Source organism: Protopterus annectens, chromosome 10.part0 (genome assembly GCF_019279795.1).
Source record: "Protopterus annectens isolate FY-2018-M chromosome 10.part0, PAN1.0, whole genome shotgun sequence".
In the NCBI taxonomy this organism is placed as follows: Eukaryota; Metazoa; Chordata; order Ceratodontiformes; family Protopteridae; genus Protopterus; species Protopterus annectens.
Genome location: NC_056744.1, coordinates 95417167 through 95434733, shown reverse-complemented (window position 1 = coordinate 95434733; position 17567 = coordinate 95417167). Strand labels below are relative to the sequence as shown.

At 42.9% G+C, this 17567-nt stretch overlaps 1 protein-coding gene across 1 annotated transcript in view; it reads left to right on the top strand.

Moving 5' to 3' along the window:
- Positions 1-17567, top strand: part of BAHCC1 (BAH domain and coiled-coil containing 1) — a 1784093-nt gene that overhangs the window by 1426016 nt on the left and 340510 nt on the right. The window contains exons 16-17 of the mRNA XM_044085068.1: positions 4705-4972; positions 11019-11249. Of these exons, the coding sequence (XP_043941003.1) occupies positions 4705-4972; positions 11019-11249 (499 nt within the window). The remainder of the gene's footprint in view (positions 1-4704; positions 4973-11018; positions 11250-17567) is intronic.

The following is a 17567-nucleotide window of genomic DNA, read 5'->3' as shown; positions in this document are numbered from 1 at the left end:
ACACACATGACACAATCATAGTACATGTGGGATTAAATGACTTGAGACAAACCTCTGTGGACTGTATGAAGAGAGATATGATGGAGCTCTCAGAATGTGTCACAGGCAGATATGAACCTAGCCTTGAGCAGTATTTTGCCATCAATAAGAATGACGCCGCAGCACAAACAAAAGATCGTTTTTTTCAACAATTAGCTTGGCTTAGCTTCTGGTTTCATTCAGATGGGGTCCAATATACATATCAGCCTAGAAGGAGATATTTGAAAGTCCTAACTGCTTCACCAAAGATGGCCTGCACCTCTGTGTCAAAGGCTTTCATATGTTGGCCAAAACCTTTCATATGTTGGTCAAAACCATATCCACTCCCATAGTGCCTTTTTTAGACAATGTCAGTCTCCAAAACTGTCCAGTATAACAAAACAGAATCCAACTAAAATAAAGATGAGGGCACTAAAGATGGAGAAGATGTCTTTATATTTGCTATACAAGGTGCCACCTGCAGACATATTGTACAGGATAATGACCTGAAACTCCTCCACATCTGACTTAACATTAATAAAACCCTAGATCATCTCACCAGCAACTACAGATTCCTCTGTCAGTGTCCCCTCTGGCTCTTGCCTCCTACATGACAATTATGAAGCCCCTATGAATCAAGCCAAACACCATTCACCTAGGAGACTCCAGCTACTCCTCTATAAACTGGGATACTTGTACATCCCCTAGCATGTATTCCCAGAGATTTTTAGACTTCATTAATACAGACTCCAACTAGGAACAGTAGAATCTTGGACTTTGACCTTACTAATATGGGACAACTCTGTTCCGTATCAGTTGTAACTCCTCTAGTCAAATTTGACCATAAGTCAGTCACATTCAACTATAAGACTAAAGCCAGAAGCACCTTTCAGTATTTATCTATTTATTTGTCCTTTGTTGACCAGATTAGTCCCACTAGACCAGTAACCTCTTTTCATGGGAGACCCAAGATGGTATTTATACTAATAGGAGAAATTTGGCCAGGGCATCAAAGAACTTCCCCTACTCTTTTCATTATGTGTCCTGAGATCTTTTACATCTAATTGGAACTACCACGAACTAAAGCAGATGGGACCTCAGTTTGACATCTCATCTGAAGATGTCACACTCAGGAGCACAACCCCCCCCTAATACTGCACTGAAGGGTCAGCAATCCAATTTTCTGGAATGTGAATAGAACCACAGCCTTCGGGTCTTCCATCACCAAAGGCAAGTGTGCTTCCTGTTACACCACTGACATTAACTCAGTGTTCAGAGATTATGCTAAGGCTAATATACTTATATTGAATGATGACCAGGCTAAATTCAATATCCCTTACCCACCTGATGATCCCATTAAATCAACTACATCTCTTCTTCTAACTGCAATAGTTTGTTCAGGCAACTAACTACATCCATCCTATTGGCTATAAAACCACTATATTTATATCTACTCCAATCTCAGCTCATTAATCAATATGTAATGAATATTATTTTTCTGCACTGATGACAATTCTAATGTGTATACCCTAAAATTGTAATTACCTGCTCATGCTATTACTACTTTATGTAAGTGTATTATTAGATGATGTACTCTTAATAACTACTTGATTTTGTCATATTGTACTGTTTCCATATACCTTTTTCTTAATAGTGTTGTGGAGCTTTTCTCCCCGGGCCTCTGCTGAAAAAGGCAATTGCTCAGTCAGACTAGCCCTGTTAACAAATGTCAAATAAATAAATAAATAAATATAGCAAATCCTTTATTGTCAAATTCTGTGATCATGAAATAGCCGCACTGAGGTCTCTATCCCCCCTTCAAAGTAAATAGACAGTACTAAATGTAAAAATAAACCCCTATCAGTGAGCGCAGTTATAAACAGGGTGTAAAACAGGAGGAAGAAAATCATTGCAGGTAAAAATAAATGTAATTCCCAGCTTGTCAAAAATGTTCATGCTAAACTCAGTAGGAAACTTCAGTCCTTGATCAAATCAACCAAAGCCAGAAATTAGTAAAAAAATAGCCACCCTCAAAAACAATGCCCAGCAGCACTACACAGAGCTAATACTAAATTATATCACGTACTCAGACTTAGAAAATATAGCAAAGCTACTGTTGGATAAATTTAGCTCAAACTTCAGGCCTCCTCTCCCTAGCATTCCCAGATCACATACCCAGATGTATGTTACTTCACCCAGATTTCCCAGAAACAAGTCTTCAGGACACTATCCAAGGCCAAGAACACTGCTTCTGTGGGGCAAGATGACATACCAGGATACTTGCTGGCTAGCCTGAAATAGGACCCATCAACCCCTCTACAGATATTATTCAGTAGCAGCTTCCAAACAGGCTGTATGCCATATTAATGGAAGACAGCAACGACCAACTCAATGCATAGGAATGGAGAATCAACTGACCCAAGTAATTATAGAACCATAAGTCTGAGAAGCCTCATCTGTAAGTCTATGAAGTTAATATAAAGGGACATACAAACTATTGACCCAAGCCAGTTATTTTTTGCCAAGGGCAGATCATGCCTACTCAGCCTGGCTGACTTCTTTGAGAAGTTTTCTGAAGCAATGGATAAGAGAAAATCAGTACACATCACATATCTGGAATTTGCTAAGGTGTTTAACACCATTTCACACTCCAGTATTGTTAATTAACTCTCCCAGCTAAATATCAGTCCCAGTGTAACTTGATGGCTAGCAGTTTGGCTTACGACTAGAAGCCCTGGAAATTAGGATGGATGGCTCTGTCTTCTCCAAAAGATCTGTCACCAGTGACGTACCACAAGTCTCTGTCTTTGGACCACTTCTGTATGGCATTTACTTCTCGGATGTCAAAGCTAGTGTTCAGGACTTATGGTTTACCAAGTTTGTGATGACTGTAAACTAGGTACCATTATTAAGGCAACAGAAGATACCAAAATCCACCAAGAAGGCCTTTCCCATACAAATAGCTGGTGTCAAAACCTTGGATTCAAAGTAAATCCCCAAAAAATGAATAATAGTAACCTTCATCAAGCTCAATATCCCCTGCAACTATCACATTGACAACACACTCTTGAAGATTGATCCGGTAGTTAAGGACGTGGGAAGCTATGTAGATGGAGACCTGTCCTTCTATCACCACACTCTACTGTTGTAAGAAAGTCCTTTTTCATTGCACAACTTGTTTGTAAGGGTATGGTGTCCAGGTACAGAGATGTGAACATTCCACTGAATATGACACTTGTCAGACCAATTGAGTATAATGCCCCTTTTGACATGTACCTGTCCAAATATTTACACAACTTGAATGCCCACAGCATTTTTTTCACCAAGAAAATCAAGGGTCTAAATCAAAGGCAGTGCGATGATCATCTCAAAACTTTGTTTTTATTCTTGGTATAACACAGGTTGCTGAGGGGTGACATCTACCTCGCATACAGAGCCTGAACATATCTAATAGTCTCAGACCTACTGCATATCCAGAAGTCCATAGGTTGGTACTAGGCTGTCGGCCCTAGGGCCTATACAAGCCTAGCTATAATAATTCCCTGGCTATTTCTTCCCACACTATTTACTTCCTGGACCCCTGTCTAGCAGGGCGACTGGCGTGATCCCTGGGGTGAATTTCCTTTCTCCCATCCACTCGTCAAGGTTCCTTTTGAAGAGGGTCAAAGAGGCGCTCTGCTTGATATGTATGGGCAGTCTATTCCAGAGTCTGGGCATCTCTGGGTCAGGAACCTATCCCTCCAGCATGCTCCTATCCCTCCAGCATGTCCAGTGGTGCCATAATCACCCACTCAAGAGATCTTAATCTCTTCTGAAACTTAATAGAGTATGTTAGATGGTTAGATATTTATCACAGAGAATTGCATTTACTTATTGTCTTCCTCTCCACATAAAACAAAGTACTTCTACTCTGTTCAAATGTAATCTGGATGAATGGATGGTAAACAGCAACTATCATCCCTGGAGTAACACCCTTGTACCTTATGGAAAGGGGTAAGATGTAAATGTTCTGCCTGCACTAGGTTATTTCTATTTAAATTACAAGGGCTGGAAAAGGTAATGCATGGCATTTATGTAGATGTGCTAAGAAAATGAAGATACCTGTAAGTAGTTCACAACATTGTAGCACTGCACTTTTGAGTGTATTCATTGTTTTATAAAAAGTTACCTGTAGGCTCTAAGATGAACAGCTGTTTTGAAGGCAGGCATAATCCTTGTTCAGAATAGACTGGTCTAGTTTATTTAATAGTAACATGATTAAGAATACAGTGCAGCATAAATTATTTTATTTTCTAAAGTTTCACTTTTAATTCCATTAACAAGCAGATGACATATTTTAGGAGTGCATCTGTGGTTGTTTAAGCTACAGTTAATTGTAGTTAGAAAAAAAGGAACTGAAAAACATAGGGTGGATGAATACAGCTTATAGTATGCAGGTACCGTATTTCTCCACCATTACACTTGGAACAAAATTTGCCTTCCTCTAAGACTTGGAGTAGCCATACTACTGTATGAAACAGATGTTCTTTGTATGGTGTTTCAAGATGTCTGCACCAAGTCTAACTAAAGTACTGTCTTGTTGGACAGGTTTATTCTGAAGAAGAAGAAATTGTAGTTTTTTTTTTTTTAAGTTCTGAATAAAGTGAAGATATGTATTTTTTCCATAGTTCGTTTTTTTTTTCTTAGCTTAAAGCAAGGTGTCGGAACAACAGCTCTCAAAACAAACTGGTCTCTAAGTTGGCAAAAAAGGTCTCCCAGCTGAAAGAAAAAGTCAAAGACAAACCTGTCCCTTCAAATATCAGTCCATTCAGAAGGAAACTGGAGAACAAAAGCAAAAAGACTGAAAAGAGACTTGGAGGAGGAAAATGCTCGGACACCATGCTGAAACACCTGCTGGATTCTGACATTCAAGATATGATGCATTCAAAATCAACTCCTGCAATTGTTGATCCTGGTGAGTTATGTTCAGAATTGTGCTCTGCTTAAAAGATCTAAATAAGAAGCACATCTTTGGTTATTACCACTACCAATTTTTTTCACATTTCTTAATAATATTATAGCTGTCTGTGTAATTTTCTCTAATGTACTGTGTACTTCAGATGCTTCTTTCACTCAAACAAAATATTGCATTGGTTTGTAAAGTAGATGTCTAAAGTGTTGAGGATAATTTTTATGAATTTAGTGTGGAGCATATCATTTATAAACAGACCCCTGATTCCAAAATAGTTTGCACTTGGAGCAAGGTACTGCACTGAGTACACATGCACACACACAATGGTTTTGACCCAGTACTGCTTCTTGCCAAGACACACTGCTTAAGAATTCAGGAGAATATATTGCATGGAATGTAGCTCATTCTGTGTAAGCTGTAATTGTTTAATACAAGAAGTAAATACCAAAGAGGAGTGTTCCAAGGACTAAACCCTGAGGTACATCACTAATGACATGTTTTTGGAGGAGGAAGAGTGGTCCACCCTAACCTCCTGGTTCTATTTGTGAGCCATGTTGCTATCCAATGAGTAACATAGAGATTGACATTTAACTGTGAAAGTTTATCTATGATATCTGAGTGTTGTATGATGTCTGTCACCTTTGCAAAGTCTATATACGCTATTTCTCCCTCATCCATTGCTTCAGTGACTTTTTCAGCAAGGATAAGTAGTCAGAACCTGCCCTTGGCAAATCCAAAATGGGTTTGGTCAGCAGTTTGTAGGTTACCTATATGCTTGTTTATTATTTCCATAGCTTTAGAGATGAGACTGGTCAGGCTTATGGGTCTATAATTGTCTGGGTCCATTGAAGTCCTGCTTTTATGTATTGGAATGATTGCCGCTGTCCTCCACTTCAGCTGCAAGATTGTCCATGGATCATTTTATTTCCTGTGTCAGTTTTTTGGCTTACTTCTGTACTTCATCCAAAAGATTAGGATAAACTTTCCGGGCCACATAGTGACATCTGGTGTGCCTTCTGTGTTCCATAATGTCGAAATTACAGTAATTCTTCTAGCCTATGCTATTTCAGTTACATCATTTATAGCTTATGTTCTTAGAAGGAAGGGACATGGTTTGATAAACCCTTCAATGATGTGGAGTGAAGATCTTTTTTTTCCCCTTTTGGCCTTTGTTTTAACCAGTTCCCTTAATTTTCATGGGAAAGAAATTTGCAAACCCATTTGTAGACTCAAAAAACAAAGAAACTCTTCATGTTTCTTTTTTAATTTGCAGTTTTTAAAGTAGGCAAATTTCAATATATACATTAAATGTAGCATTTATTCATATGCTGTAGAAAAGTATACTTCTCTTGCTTATTGAGCATATTTATTTATTTTTTTGCATTCAGAATGCAATGTTGAGTCTTTCGGCTTTTAGGTTCTCGGTTAGAGGTCACCATAGCGGAACTCTGGTCCACTAATGATTGGTAGTTGATTTTTACATGCCGAGTTACCAGCCCTGACGCACAACCTTCAATGAAGGTATGCCCATTCACGCATGTCTCCACGCAGAAGATGCTCTAGCTGAGAATCGAACCTGTTTTTGCTAATTTGCAGAGCTTTCATCCTGTTCAGATTTCAAGAACAACTGACTTTCCTACACAGAATCAAAAACCCATTTTGGTTTCCTGTCCATGTAGCAAATAACCCTGGGATTCAGACAAATCCGTGCTGTTCACATAAATTGCCTACTGCAGGTAGGTCAGTTTATAAGATAGATGAAAAATTCAGTTCAGAGAAGCTGTGGCCGCAGTGAGGAAGACCTAGTTATCTCAGTAACATGTCTCTGAATTGCATTTTATACCACTAGCGCTGTCGGACCTGAGATGATGATAGTGTTTATACTGATAGCACATGCATGTTTTTGGCACAGGCACACACTGACAGAGTCAGACATTCACTCGACATCAAACAACCCCCCCACACACACACACACGATTAGAGTCATGAACAGATTCATCCACATGGTCACACACACACACAATCACATTCTGCTCTCAATTCCTCTACCTGTTCCTTGTACTATGACCACACGCATACACATAACTTCATTCATGCTCCATAGACAGGTGCAAACATTTCTAGACATATATGCACACTAAACACACTCCCAAGTGTCCGCTAAACTTGCCTGCAAGACCTCTTTCATTGACGTCAATGGGTGACTGCCATCTTTTGAAAATATTAAATGATTCCACTAACCATGGTCATTTACACATGCAGTGAATTCTCTGAATCATCACTTGGCAGGATAAATCAGTAACTGCAGGCATTTCCAGCAGAGAGCACATGTCTAATTAACATAAGCCACTTTCCTGCATTAGCATCCACCATGGCCAGCAAGACCGCTGTCTGCACTGATGCTCCTGCTTGCAGCAAACCACAGTATTTGGGCAGTCTCTGAATCAGAAAAGGTTACCACGAGAGGGAAGCTGCTGATGGTAGGGCTTTATTATTTGTGGTAATCCTTTCGGAGTTCTAACCAAAGCATCTGTTGCAAATAACAGATTTCATTGTCAGATGGTTTTGTGTCTTACTAGTGTTAACAGATCACAGTATATAACACTGCTATTCAAACTCAGTGATTAGCTAAGTGGATACCCAATACTGGACATCTTTCTCATATGTAATTCATCTGTGTTTATATGCAGAATGCAGGGCTTCTGTTTGCCTTGTTTCTAATAAAATATAGTATGACATTGTGTTATACTCAGTCACTTTCTAGCACAAACTGTTATGTGAAAGTTAATACAATGTTGGCATGAGCACAGCTTTTGGACTTAGCAGAGTAGCTTTGTTTCATTTTATGCTGCCCAACATTCATGCATTGTAGCAAATTGTTTTACTAGACTGTGATACTAAAATGTAATGTGAGGTGGTGAGATGCATCTTAGACTTTTTCCTTGTGTTTAACATATTCAGCCAGTCATTTCACGCATGTGCAAATTGAAGGGGTAACCTATCCACTTCACCACTGATACTTCAGTTGAAGAACTTATACAGGTACACATACTTAGTTGTTTCTGACTTTCAGGGTTGTTCTTGACTCTAATTCATTGTTTTGTAGTCATAAAGTGTTCTGGAAGAGGTGGTAGACCACTATGAATATATTATGACAAAAATTACAATTACAGGCTTTTTTACCGCATTCTGATTCTTGTTCTATTACTCTGTCGGCTGTTTTATTCAGTAGGACCAATATTTAAAAAGTCCCCGTTGGTCTAGGACTCTTATTCAAGATTCTAAAGGTAAGAGTTGAAACCTGTGCACATACCATGCAGTAATGCCATCAGGAGAGAGTACCCAAATGGTCTGCTTGAAGTGATGAGTGCATGAAGCCATGAGGATGTGTTAATAACCCACAATCTCATTTTTTGGGCACAGTGGTGGAATCAACAAATTATCCAGGCTCCTATAACTTGATATATACAGTCCTTTCATAGGTTGGTACTAGGCTATCGGCCCTAGGGCCTATACAAGCCTAGCCATAACAATTCCCTGGCTATTTCTTCACACTATTTACTTCCCTGGACCCATGTCTATCAAGATGACTGCCGTGATCCCCGGGGTGAATTTCCTTTCTCCCATCCAATCATCAAGGTTCCTTTTGAAGAGGGCCAAAGAGGCGCTCTGCTTGACATGTATGGGCAGTCTATTCCAGAGTCTGGGGAGTCTGTGGGTCAGGAACCAATCCCTCCAGCATGTTTTGTTTATTGTGATGACAAGGTTTTCATTCCCTGGAGCGGATGGCTGTGAGGGATTGGGATTTCTGTAAGTGTAGCATGTCCATCAGCTCTGGGTTTGACATAGCCTTGTATGTTAAGCAGAGATCGCTTCGGAGTAGACGATGTGTGACAGAGTATAGCTGGAGTTTTTTAAGGATGTCAGCATAGGGCATCTGCTTTAGGCCTGTGATTCTTTTAGTGAGGTATTTCTGCGGCCTTTCAAGTTGTTGCAGATGTCTTGAGAGGTACATGCCAAATGGGGCGTAGTATTCTATAATGGGTCTAATGAGGGATGAGTACAGTGGGACAATGACCTCCTTTTTTCTGGATGAAACGCCCTTAGTGATGAGGTGTGCCACATAGAAGGATTTCCTGACTGTTGTGGCGATGTGGTTATTGAAGGTAAGACCACTGTCCACCTGTGTCCCTAAGTCTCTTATCACACTTTCGATGTTTAGTGTACTGCCACCTATGTGGTAATTCATGGGTACATGTTTTTTCCCAAAGGGGATAATTATACATTTCTTGGCATTGAGCTTGAGCTCATGGCTCTGGCACCAAGCATCTGTTTTTGTAAGGCCCTTTTGTAGAGTATCCACATCATTTAGGGATTCAATAATGGCTCCCAGTTTGCAGTCATCTGCGTACTTTGTTAGCCAGAGTCCCTTAGTGTTGGCCTGTACTTCAGAGAAGTAGATGCCAAACAAGAGAGGTCCCAGGACTGAACCCTGAGGTACTCCACTTGTCACTTGTCTGGAGCTGGGTTTGGAGTCATCTACATTTACAGAGTGGGTTCTGTCAGTAAGCCAGTTGGCAACCCATCGAGTGACATAGGGAATAATGCCCAGCTTAGTAAGTTTATCTATGATTCCAGAGTGGGGGATGGTGTCAAAGGCCTTGGCAAGGTCCAGATAGGCTGTGTGGACTGCCTTACCCTCATCCACGGCTCTGGAGACTAATTCGAAGAAGTCAAGTCAGGTTCAGGAGCCAAGATCAGCCCTTCACGAACCCAAACTGTGTGGGGTCCAGTGTTTTAAGGTTGCCATTGTCTTTGTTTATAAGTTCCATGATAATACGTTCCATGGCCTTGCAGATCAGGCTCGTCAGACTGATGGGGCGGTAGTTCCCGAGATCCAAGGTGGATCCCCCCTTGTGGAGTGGGATAACTGTAGCTGTGCACCACTCAGTGGGCACGAAGCCTGAGGTGAGGGTATGATTAAACATGGCACTTAGGTGAGGTGCCAGTTCATTTTGTAGTTCATATAGTACATAGCCCGGAATGTCATCTGGTCCCATGGATGCTGTATTCTTAGCTTTGAAGAGTGTTTTTTTTACCTGTGTGGCCGTTATTGCTGGAATTTGGCAATCTTCCGGTATTGAGATGGGCCATTTAGGGGGTGAGTGGGGGGTGAAGTTGGCACTGAATCGATCTGCCAGGATATTGGCAATATCCTTGGGATCAGTATATTTAATGCCATTCTGTTGTAGCTCAGAATAGATCTGAGCATTGCCATTTAGATTCTTGACATAGTTATAAAATGCCTTGTGGTTGTCTTTGGAATCTTTGGCAATTTTATTTTCGTAGCTAGCTTTGGAAGATTTTATGAGGGATCTCAGCTTCTTACTGAGGCTGGTAAGGGAGTTTTTTGCATCCTTGGATTTTCTTCTTTTCTGCAACAGTTTCTTCCTTTCGTTGTAAAGTTTGTTTATGGCAGGGGACCACCAGATTGGCTTCCTTTTTTTGGAGGAGAGCATCTTGGTTCTATTTGGGTTTGAAGGAGAGCATCTTGGTTCTATTTGCCCTCAGAGTTGTGTTGTTAGGGTTACCTGGTTCTTCTTTTGAAGTTTAATTCAGGTTGGACATTTGAAATAAAGAAAGAGTTATGTATGTGCATTTAGAATAAGATATAGATAATTTTTACTACTTTATCTCACATTCAGGTGTTATTTTATAATATTGTATTTTTCCAAATGCATAAATAAAATCTTATTTCTAGGACGTGTTGTAAAATGTTTCAGGTATGGAGGAAAATGTGTGTTAAAATTCCATTTTGCATTCTGTTTATTAGACTGTTTTGTTTTAAAAAATAAAATGCAAGTTATGTTAAAGTGTGTGGAAGGGGGTTTGGGAGTAGTTCACTGACAGCAACTCTGTTATTTACGTTTATTTCAAGGGCATCTTTGAATAATGTGTGTTTTGCTTCTGCCTACAAGTTCAGACTATCCAGTATTATTTACTTCATTTTTTTTTCCCAAACTGATAAAAAGTTTATTTTAATTTCCAGCTTCAAAAACAGATTCCTCTACACAGGAAGCCTTATCAGGCAGCAAGCTGATGTTAACACAAAACAAAACTGGGAAAAAAGTGGTTTCCTCTCCTAAAAAAGCCAGTGATTTTGAAGAACAAAGAAAGGTCTCCAGGGTGAAAGGGCAGAGGGCAGAAGGCAGGAAGCTGAAGAAGGAAGTACTTTCTGAAAAGGAACTGTCATCTCCCAAGAGTGACTCCACTGAGCAGGGTGAGTGCGCAGGATCAGCTGAAGGAGCATCAGTTTCCAGAAATAGTAGTAAGGGTTGCCCAATTTCCTGAAGTTGGGCTATTGCAGAGGAAAGGAGGGGGAAGCCATGACAGGCTACCATTATCATTAACTGTATTTGGTACTCAGTTTAGCACGACAGGATGAATTCACTGGAGAAAGGGAAATCCAGACAAGCACATTCACATACTGTACATATACACCTTTACCTTGCTGTCTGACAACTGCTAATGAAAGGAAGTGTAAGCCCGGTTCTCAGAAAGCAGGCTGAGTGCTGCAGAAGTCTTATCAAGTTCTTGTACATTGTTTTCCTAGTGTCTTACACCTCCTGCATCCCCCACCTTCATTTTGCATTATAATTTAGTATGTGTTTGGGTGGTGGAGAAAGAGGTCAATTCTTTACTGTGAGTTTTTACTGTGTATTCTTCCCAGACACCTAGTGCTGTGAATGGGAATGATATGTGTCAGTAACAAAAAGAATTTACTTTGAGTGACACTGCTTTATTTAGTTAGCAGTAAAGTCTGTACATTTTTACAGTGAGTGATATTAAAGTGCTAATGACACAATTTTGTCACATAGGAGCAGGAGTCACTCATACCTGTACCAATAGCTACATTATGCTCACAATGTAAAAAAATATATGCATGCAAACATGTTTGAAAAGATATTGAACTGAAAAATAGTTGACACTCTTCCTTCTTTTTCTGTAGCTTGTGATACATATGGACTGATGTAATCCAAAACTGTTATTTACTCTGAATGTATTATTAGCTGAAAACCTTGTAATACATTTAGATAAAGGTGTAGCAATTTTTACCTTTGTACAAATGATAGTAAATTTTGATCGTATTTTATGAAAGTGGCAAATTTTATTGCATTGTTTTGCATTGTATTTTATTGCTATGGTGCAGAAATTGCTTTTTTTCCAATAATTTTTGGTCTCAGCTTCTCACCCTCTGTGACCATCAGACCTTTGTCTCCTGCATATCTGTAAGTCAAACAGTACCATAAATACAAGGTCTAAAGACCTGAATTTTGTTTGTGACTTAACAGAACATGCTGGAGAGATGGATGTGTGTGTCCCAGAGACTGCCCTACCTATGGAACGGGCTTCCCATCTATGTGAACTGAGTTTGTCTGTTACCTAAGTGAAGTGCAACTAGACCAGGTGGACAGGGAATAGGAAATTTACACTGGGTCTGGCACCCATGTCCGTTATGGACCGAGGTAGCTTATAAATGCCTGACCCTCAGTATCCTGTTTGAATACACGACAGCATTATTCTTTTGTGAAAACTTGCCTAGGCTTAGAAAGGCTCCACAGGTTGTTAGCCTGGTAACAATTTATGAATCTATGAATGGATATGTGTTCCTTCAGACCTTTTCAAGAACCTCAGCAGGGGAGGTGAAAGCTGGGAATCACTATTGTCATCCAGCATGGGTTAGAAGAATATTTTTGCAGAATGCATTCAGTGTCCTTTACACAGGACTCTACAAATGTGCAGTTCCAAGCACCAGCTAGAGTGCATGCATACTTTTTGTCAGAATTATACTCCCTGGAGTACCTATTTGCAAGTGTTGTGGAGCTGTTGCAGCTGGACTTCAGCAATATTTGCCCTTAGAATGGATGAACTAGTTTTGTCCACTCCTTGTCACTCATCTCCTGCCTTGCTTCTTCATTGCCCAAGACTGCTAATCAAACTCGTATTATTTGGGGTGTAACCAAAGGCAAAAAACCCTTATTCTGTGCACCTAGTTGTAGTTTGATTATAGTACGTGACCTATACATGAACTCGGAGGTTTGTTCCTTGCAGACACCAACACATTTGTGTCTACATTGTAATACAGTATTTAATTTGTCACTCATCCTTTATAGCTGTCATCTCCCTTACATATAATGATACTTGTGTGGAATCTAAATTTAAGTTGGAATTAAATAGCCAGTTCAGTATAAAAACGTACATTTCATTATCATATTTATATCCTTCTTCTGATCTGTATGAATAGATGTTAAGTTGTCAATCTCGCCTTCATTCTTGTTGGATGGGTTCGGAGCCGATCCTCGGCTCCGACTCGGCACTTGCTTTAGCTTGAGAACTCCTTTTACCAGCTCGAGGCAACCCTATATCCCATGATGCAAGGCGGAACTACCTCAGATCTCGTTTGCCGCTTAGCGAAAGAGGTCTCCTTTGCCAGCTGAGGTAAGTAATTTTTTGTCAAAAAAAAGCTTAGTTAGGGATTTATTTCCCCCTTTTTCCACTTTCATAGTGTGTAGTGTGTCTACAACCCACCCTATTCCCTTACAGTTCAAAACTTTTAAATTCCTTTTGTAATTGTATAACAGTTAAGTTAGGCCTAGACCCCATTGGTTAATCCCTACCTGTGTGTCTGTGTGTTAGGGGATTATTTGTGTGTGTTTGTTGGGGTGTGTGTGTAACTTCTTCCTTAGAAATATGTCAAAGGAAGGCAAGGTCTCAGGCTTCAAGAAGTGTGACTCGTGCTGTCAGAAAATGTCTCTGACAGACGGTCACACTTCTTGTGTTTATTGCCTGGGGCCTTTGCACCTGCAGGACTCCTGTGCTTTGTGTCACTCTTTTAGCCAGAGAGTCCTGCAGGAACGGAGGAATAAATTGATCCTCCGTGGCTTACTTAAGCCAGAAGGTTCTCCCTCTAAAACAGGGTCTGGTAAAACTTCTAAGCCACCGAAGGTTCAGGCTACAGTATCCAAGCCTCCTCCGGTGGCTCCGGCTGGAACCGATCTATCTGCTTCCAAGGTAGTGGGTTCGGCACCGATTGGTTCCGACACCCGGTCTACTGTGGCCTTGTCGGCTCCGGCTGGAGCCGACACCTTATCCAGCATCGGAGCCGAGAAACCTTCAGCTCCATCTGGAATTCAGGGGACTTCGGCTCCGATGACTTCCCGAAGAGATCTCGGTCCCCTTCGTTGCAGAGTATCCACTCGGCTCCGGGGTCTCCTCTTTTGACGGAGCGGAGCCATCGGAGCCGATCTTCGAGATCTTCCAGGCTGTCTGACCACGACTTAGAGAGGGTGGTAAGCAGGCTGTTGAAGTCGCAGGCACTGGCCCAAATGCTCCATAGCCCGTCTCAGCAGACTTGGCTATTGTTTCACCCTTGAACTTCCTCCTCCGACTCCACACCAGAGTTCGGAGCCGGAGCTTCTCGGGACAGCGACTGTTTGCGCCGAGCCGATACATCCTTCGGCTCCGTCCTCGGCTCCAATCTCCTCCTTGAGGCCTTCCTTGGAGGGATCCGGTCGCCGGGTTTCCTTGTCGGCTCCGAGGGGCTAGTGGCATCGGACCCTTGTCCGACCCGCTCTCCCTCTCGGGCTTCGGCTTTGGTAAGCTCGGCACCGACATCGGCCTCGAGCCTTCCCTCTCAGTGGAGCCGGAATTCCTGTATCCTCGGATCGGGATATTCCGGTCTCCGGGAGGGAGCCTTTGAGGTGAGGAGGAGTGTCCTGGCTACTGAGCCAGGTCAACGGTCCATCCCTCTAGCTCCTCCCTCTTCGGTGCCTGTAGACACCTCCTGCCAGCCTCTTGCTGTCAGGCCCAGGGATCCATCGCCCCAGGTTTCCCCATTGGGAATTTCCTCCTCTTCCGAAGTTTCTCCTGATCCTGCAGGTGAACCCCCTCGGAAGAGGACGTGTAAGAGGAAACACACAGACTGCCCCGAGTCTACAACATCTGATACCGACTTAGATGAGTCGGAGGGTTCCCCGATCCCCTCTGAGGATGTCTCCTTTTCAGACATCCTTGAGCTCCTCAAACAGAGGGGAATTGGCCATCCATTGATCCCTCCGAGGATGAGTCGGTATACCTGGAGGCTTTGGATCCCGACCCTCCACCTCCTGGGTGTCTCCGCCTTCGACCCACTTATGCAGGTAGTGGCTCGGAAGGCGTGGCAGCTCCAGACTCTGTGGAACCTGTCCCCAGGAGACCATCCAAGTTTATTACGGCCCCTACGGACAAACAGTTTCTTTCCAAGGGCGTCTCTGTGGATGCTATGGTGGTGGCGGCCACTAAGAAGGAACTGGCGGATCCTTCAGTACCTGTCCATCCTCCTAACAAGGATTCTAGGACCATGGACAGGTATGGAAAGCGGATGTTTTCTTCAGCGACCTTTGCTATGCATTCGCTGAACTACCTTTGTCACTTCACCAGGCTTCAAAGAGATATTCTCAAGGAGCTGGGTGAAGTGGTCCAGGATCCTTCTGCTGCTGGGGCTCAAGAAAAGATTGCCTCACAGCTAGCAATCCTGAATTCCTTATCCAACTCCTCCATGCGGCTCATATCCTATGCGGCCGATGGAGCGAGCAGGGCCGCAGGCACAGGAGTGGCTCTTAGACGCCAAGCCTGGATGCGGCTTTGTAATTTTATGGACCCCTTTAAGGCGTCCTTCACCAATACCCCCTTTGATGGTTCGGCTTTGTTCGGACCTCAGGTGAAGGATACCTTGACCAGGTGTGAGCAGGACGGTAAAACTCTTTCTGCCGTTGGAGTCCATTTTTCCACCCCTTCTAGACCATATCCCAAGGGTCAGAAGGGAGAGAAGATGTGGTTCCATAAAGCCCAAGGAGCTACACGGACACACGTGGTCAGTTTACCCCCAGAGGCAGAGGGGGTAACAATAACAGACGCCGCCCTAGAGGCAGGGGGGGGTCCTCAGAACCAGGGCAACAGGGAGTCTCTTCCTGAGAAGCCCTTTCAGCACCCCTGAGGTGTTGCCCGACTGTCCACCCTTGGAGGCAGTCGGGGGAAGGATTTTGCTGTACCCAGTAGCCTGGCATTCCCTCTCACAAGATGTGTGGGTACAGTCGATCATATCCGAGGGTTACAAAATCCCCTTCGAAGGTATCCTGCCTCAACAATCCCTTCCAGACATCTCACCCGGTCAAAGGGATTTGGCAGAACAGGAGGTTTCAAAGCTCCTAGAAAAAAGAACCGTCCAGACTGTTCCGGCAGACCAAGTAGGATCCGGCGTCTACTCAAGATTCTTTTGGTCCCCAAAAGGACGGGAGATTGAGACCAATATTAGACCTGAGCAGTCTAAACAGATTTGTCAGGAAGGCAAGATTCCGGATGGTCACGCTTCAGTCCATTCTGCCCTTTCTGGGCAAGGACAACTGGATGTGCTCTATAGACCTTCAGGACGCGTACTATCACATAAAGATTCACAGGCGCTCCAGAAGTTTTCTCCGCTTCGCTAGGGACCAGTCATTACCAATTCAGAGCCCTGCCCTTTGGCCTCACTTCAGCCCCCAGAGTGTTTACCAAATGCATGGCAGTGGTCACAGCTCATCTGAGACGTCAAGGATTCCAGGTGTTTCCTTATTTGGACGACTGGCTCCTCTCCGCCACCACCAGGTGTCAGCTTCTTCAGACCAGAGACTACACTCTGCAGCTTTGCAGGAGTTTGGGAATTTCAGTAAATTTCGAGAAATCTTCTCTGCGGCCTTGCCAATCTATCACCTTTATAGGCGCAGAATTAAACACCGTCAAAATGTTAGCCAGACTAACAGATCAAAGAATTCTGGACATCCAAAAATTCGTTCGGATTCTATTGCAGAGCAGCAAGGTCAAAGCCAGATTGGTACTAAAGGTTTTAGGTCTTATGGCTGCGGCCATTGTTCTTCTACCACTGGCTCGCTTCCATATGCGTCTTCTGCAGTGGATGTTATTCACTCAGTGGTCGTACCACAGTCTTCCGATGAGGCACGAAATCTTAGTCACACAATCGTGCAGAACTCATCTGAACTGGTGGATATCTTCCCTCTTCTTCATCAGGGCCGACCCTTTATTCCCCTCCTCCAGTTGCCACAGTTACTACGGATGCCTCTCTGATCGGGTGGGGGGGGCATTATCAGGGCAGGATGGTCCACGGGACGTGGCAACCCATAGAATACCATCTGCACATCAATGTCCTGGAGATGAGAGCGGTGCTTTTAACGTTGCAAGCCCTCAACGACTTTCTTCCCACGGGGACTATTGCAGTACAAACGGACAACATGTCCGTGGTCTGGTACATCAACAAGCAGGACGGGACCAGGTCCTATCCGTTGTGTCGAGAAGCTCTCAGACTTTGGCAATGGGCAATCTCCTCTCATCGGTTTCTGATAGCAACGCATATCCCCGGCAGGTCCAACCTCTTGGCGGACAGGCTGAGCAGATCCATTCTAATGCCTCATGAGTGGTCTCTCAATCAGTCTGTAGTGGATCAGATTTTTCTGAAGTGGGGCACACCTTGTTGCGATCTTTTTGCTACACCTCAAAACTACAAGTG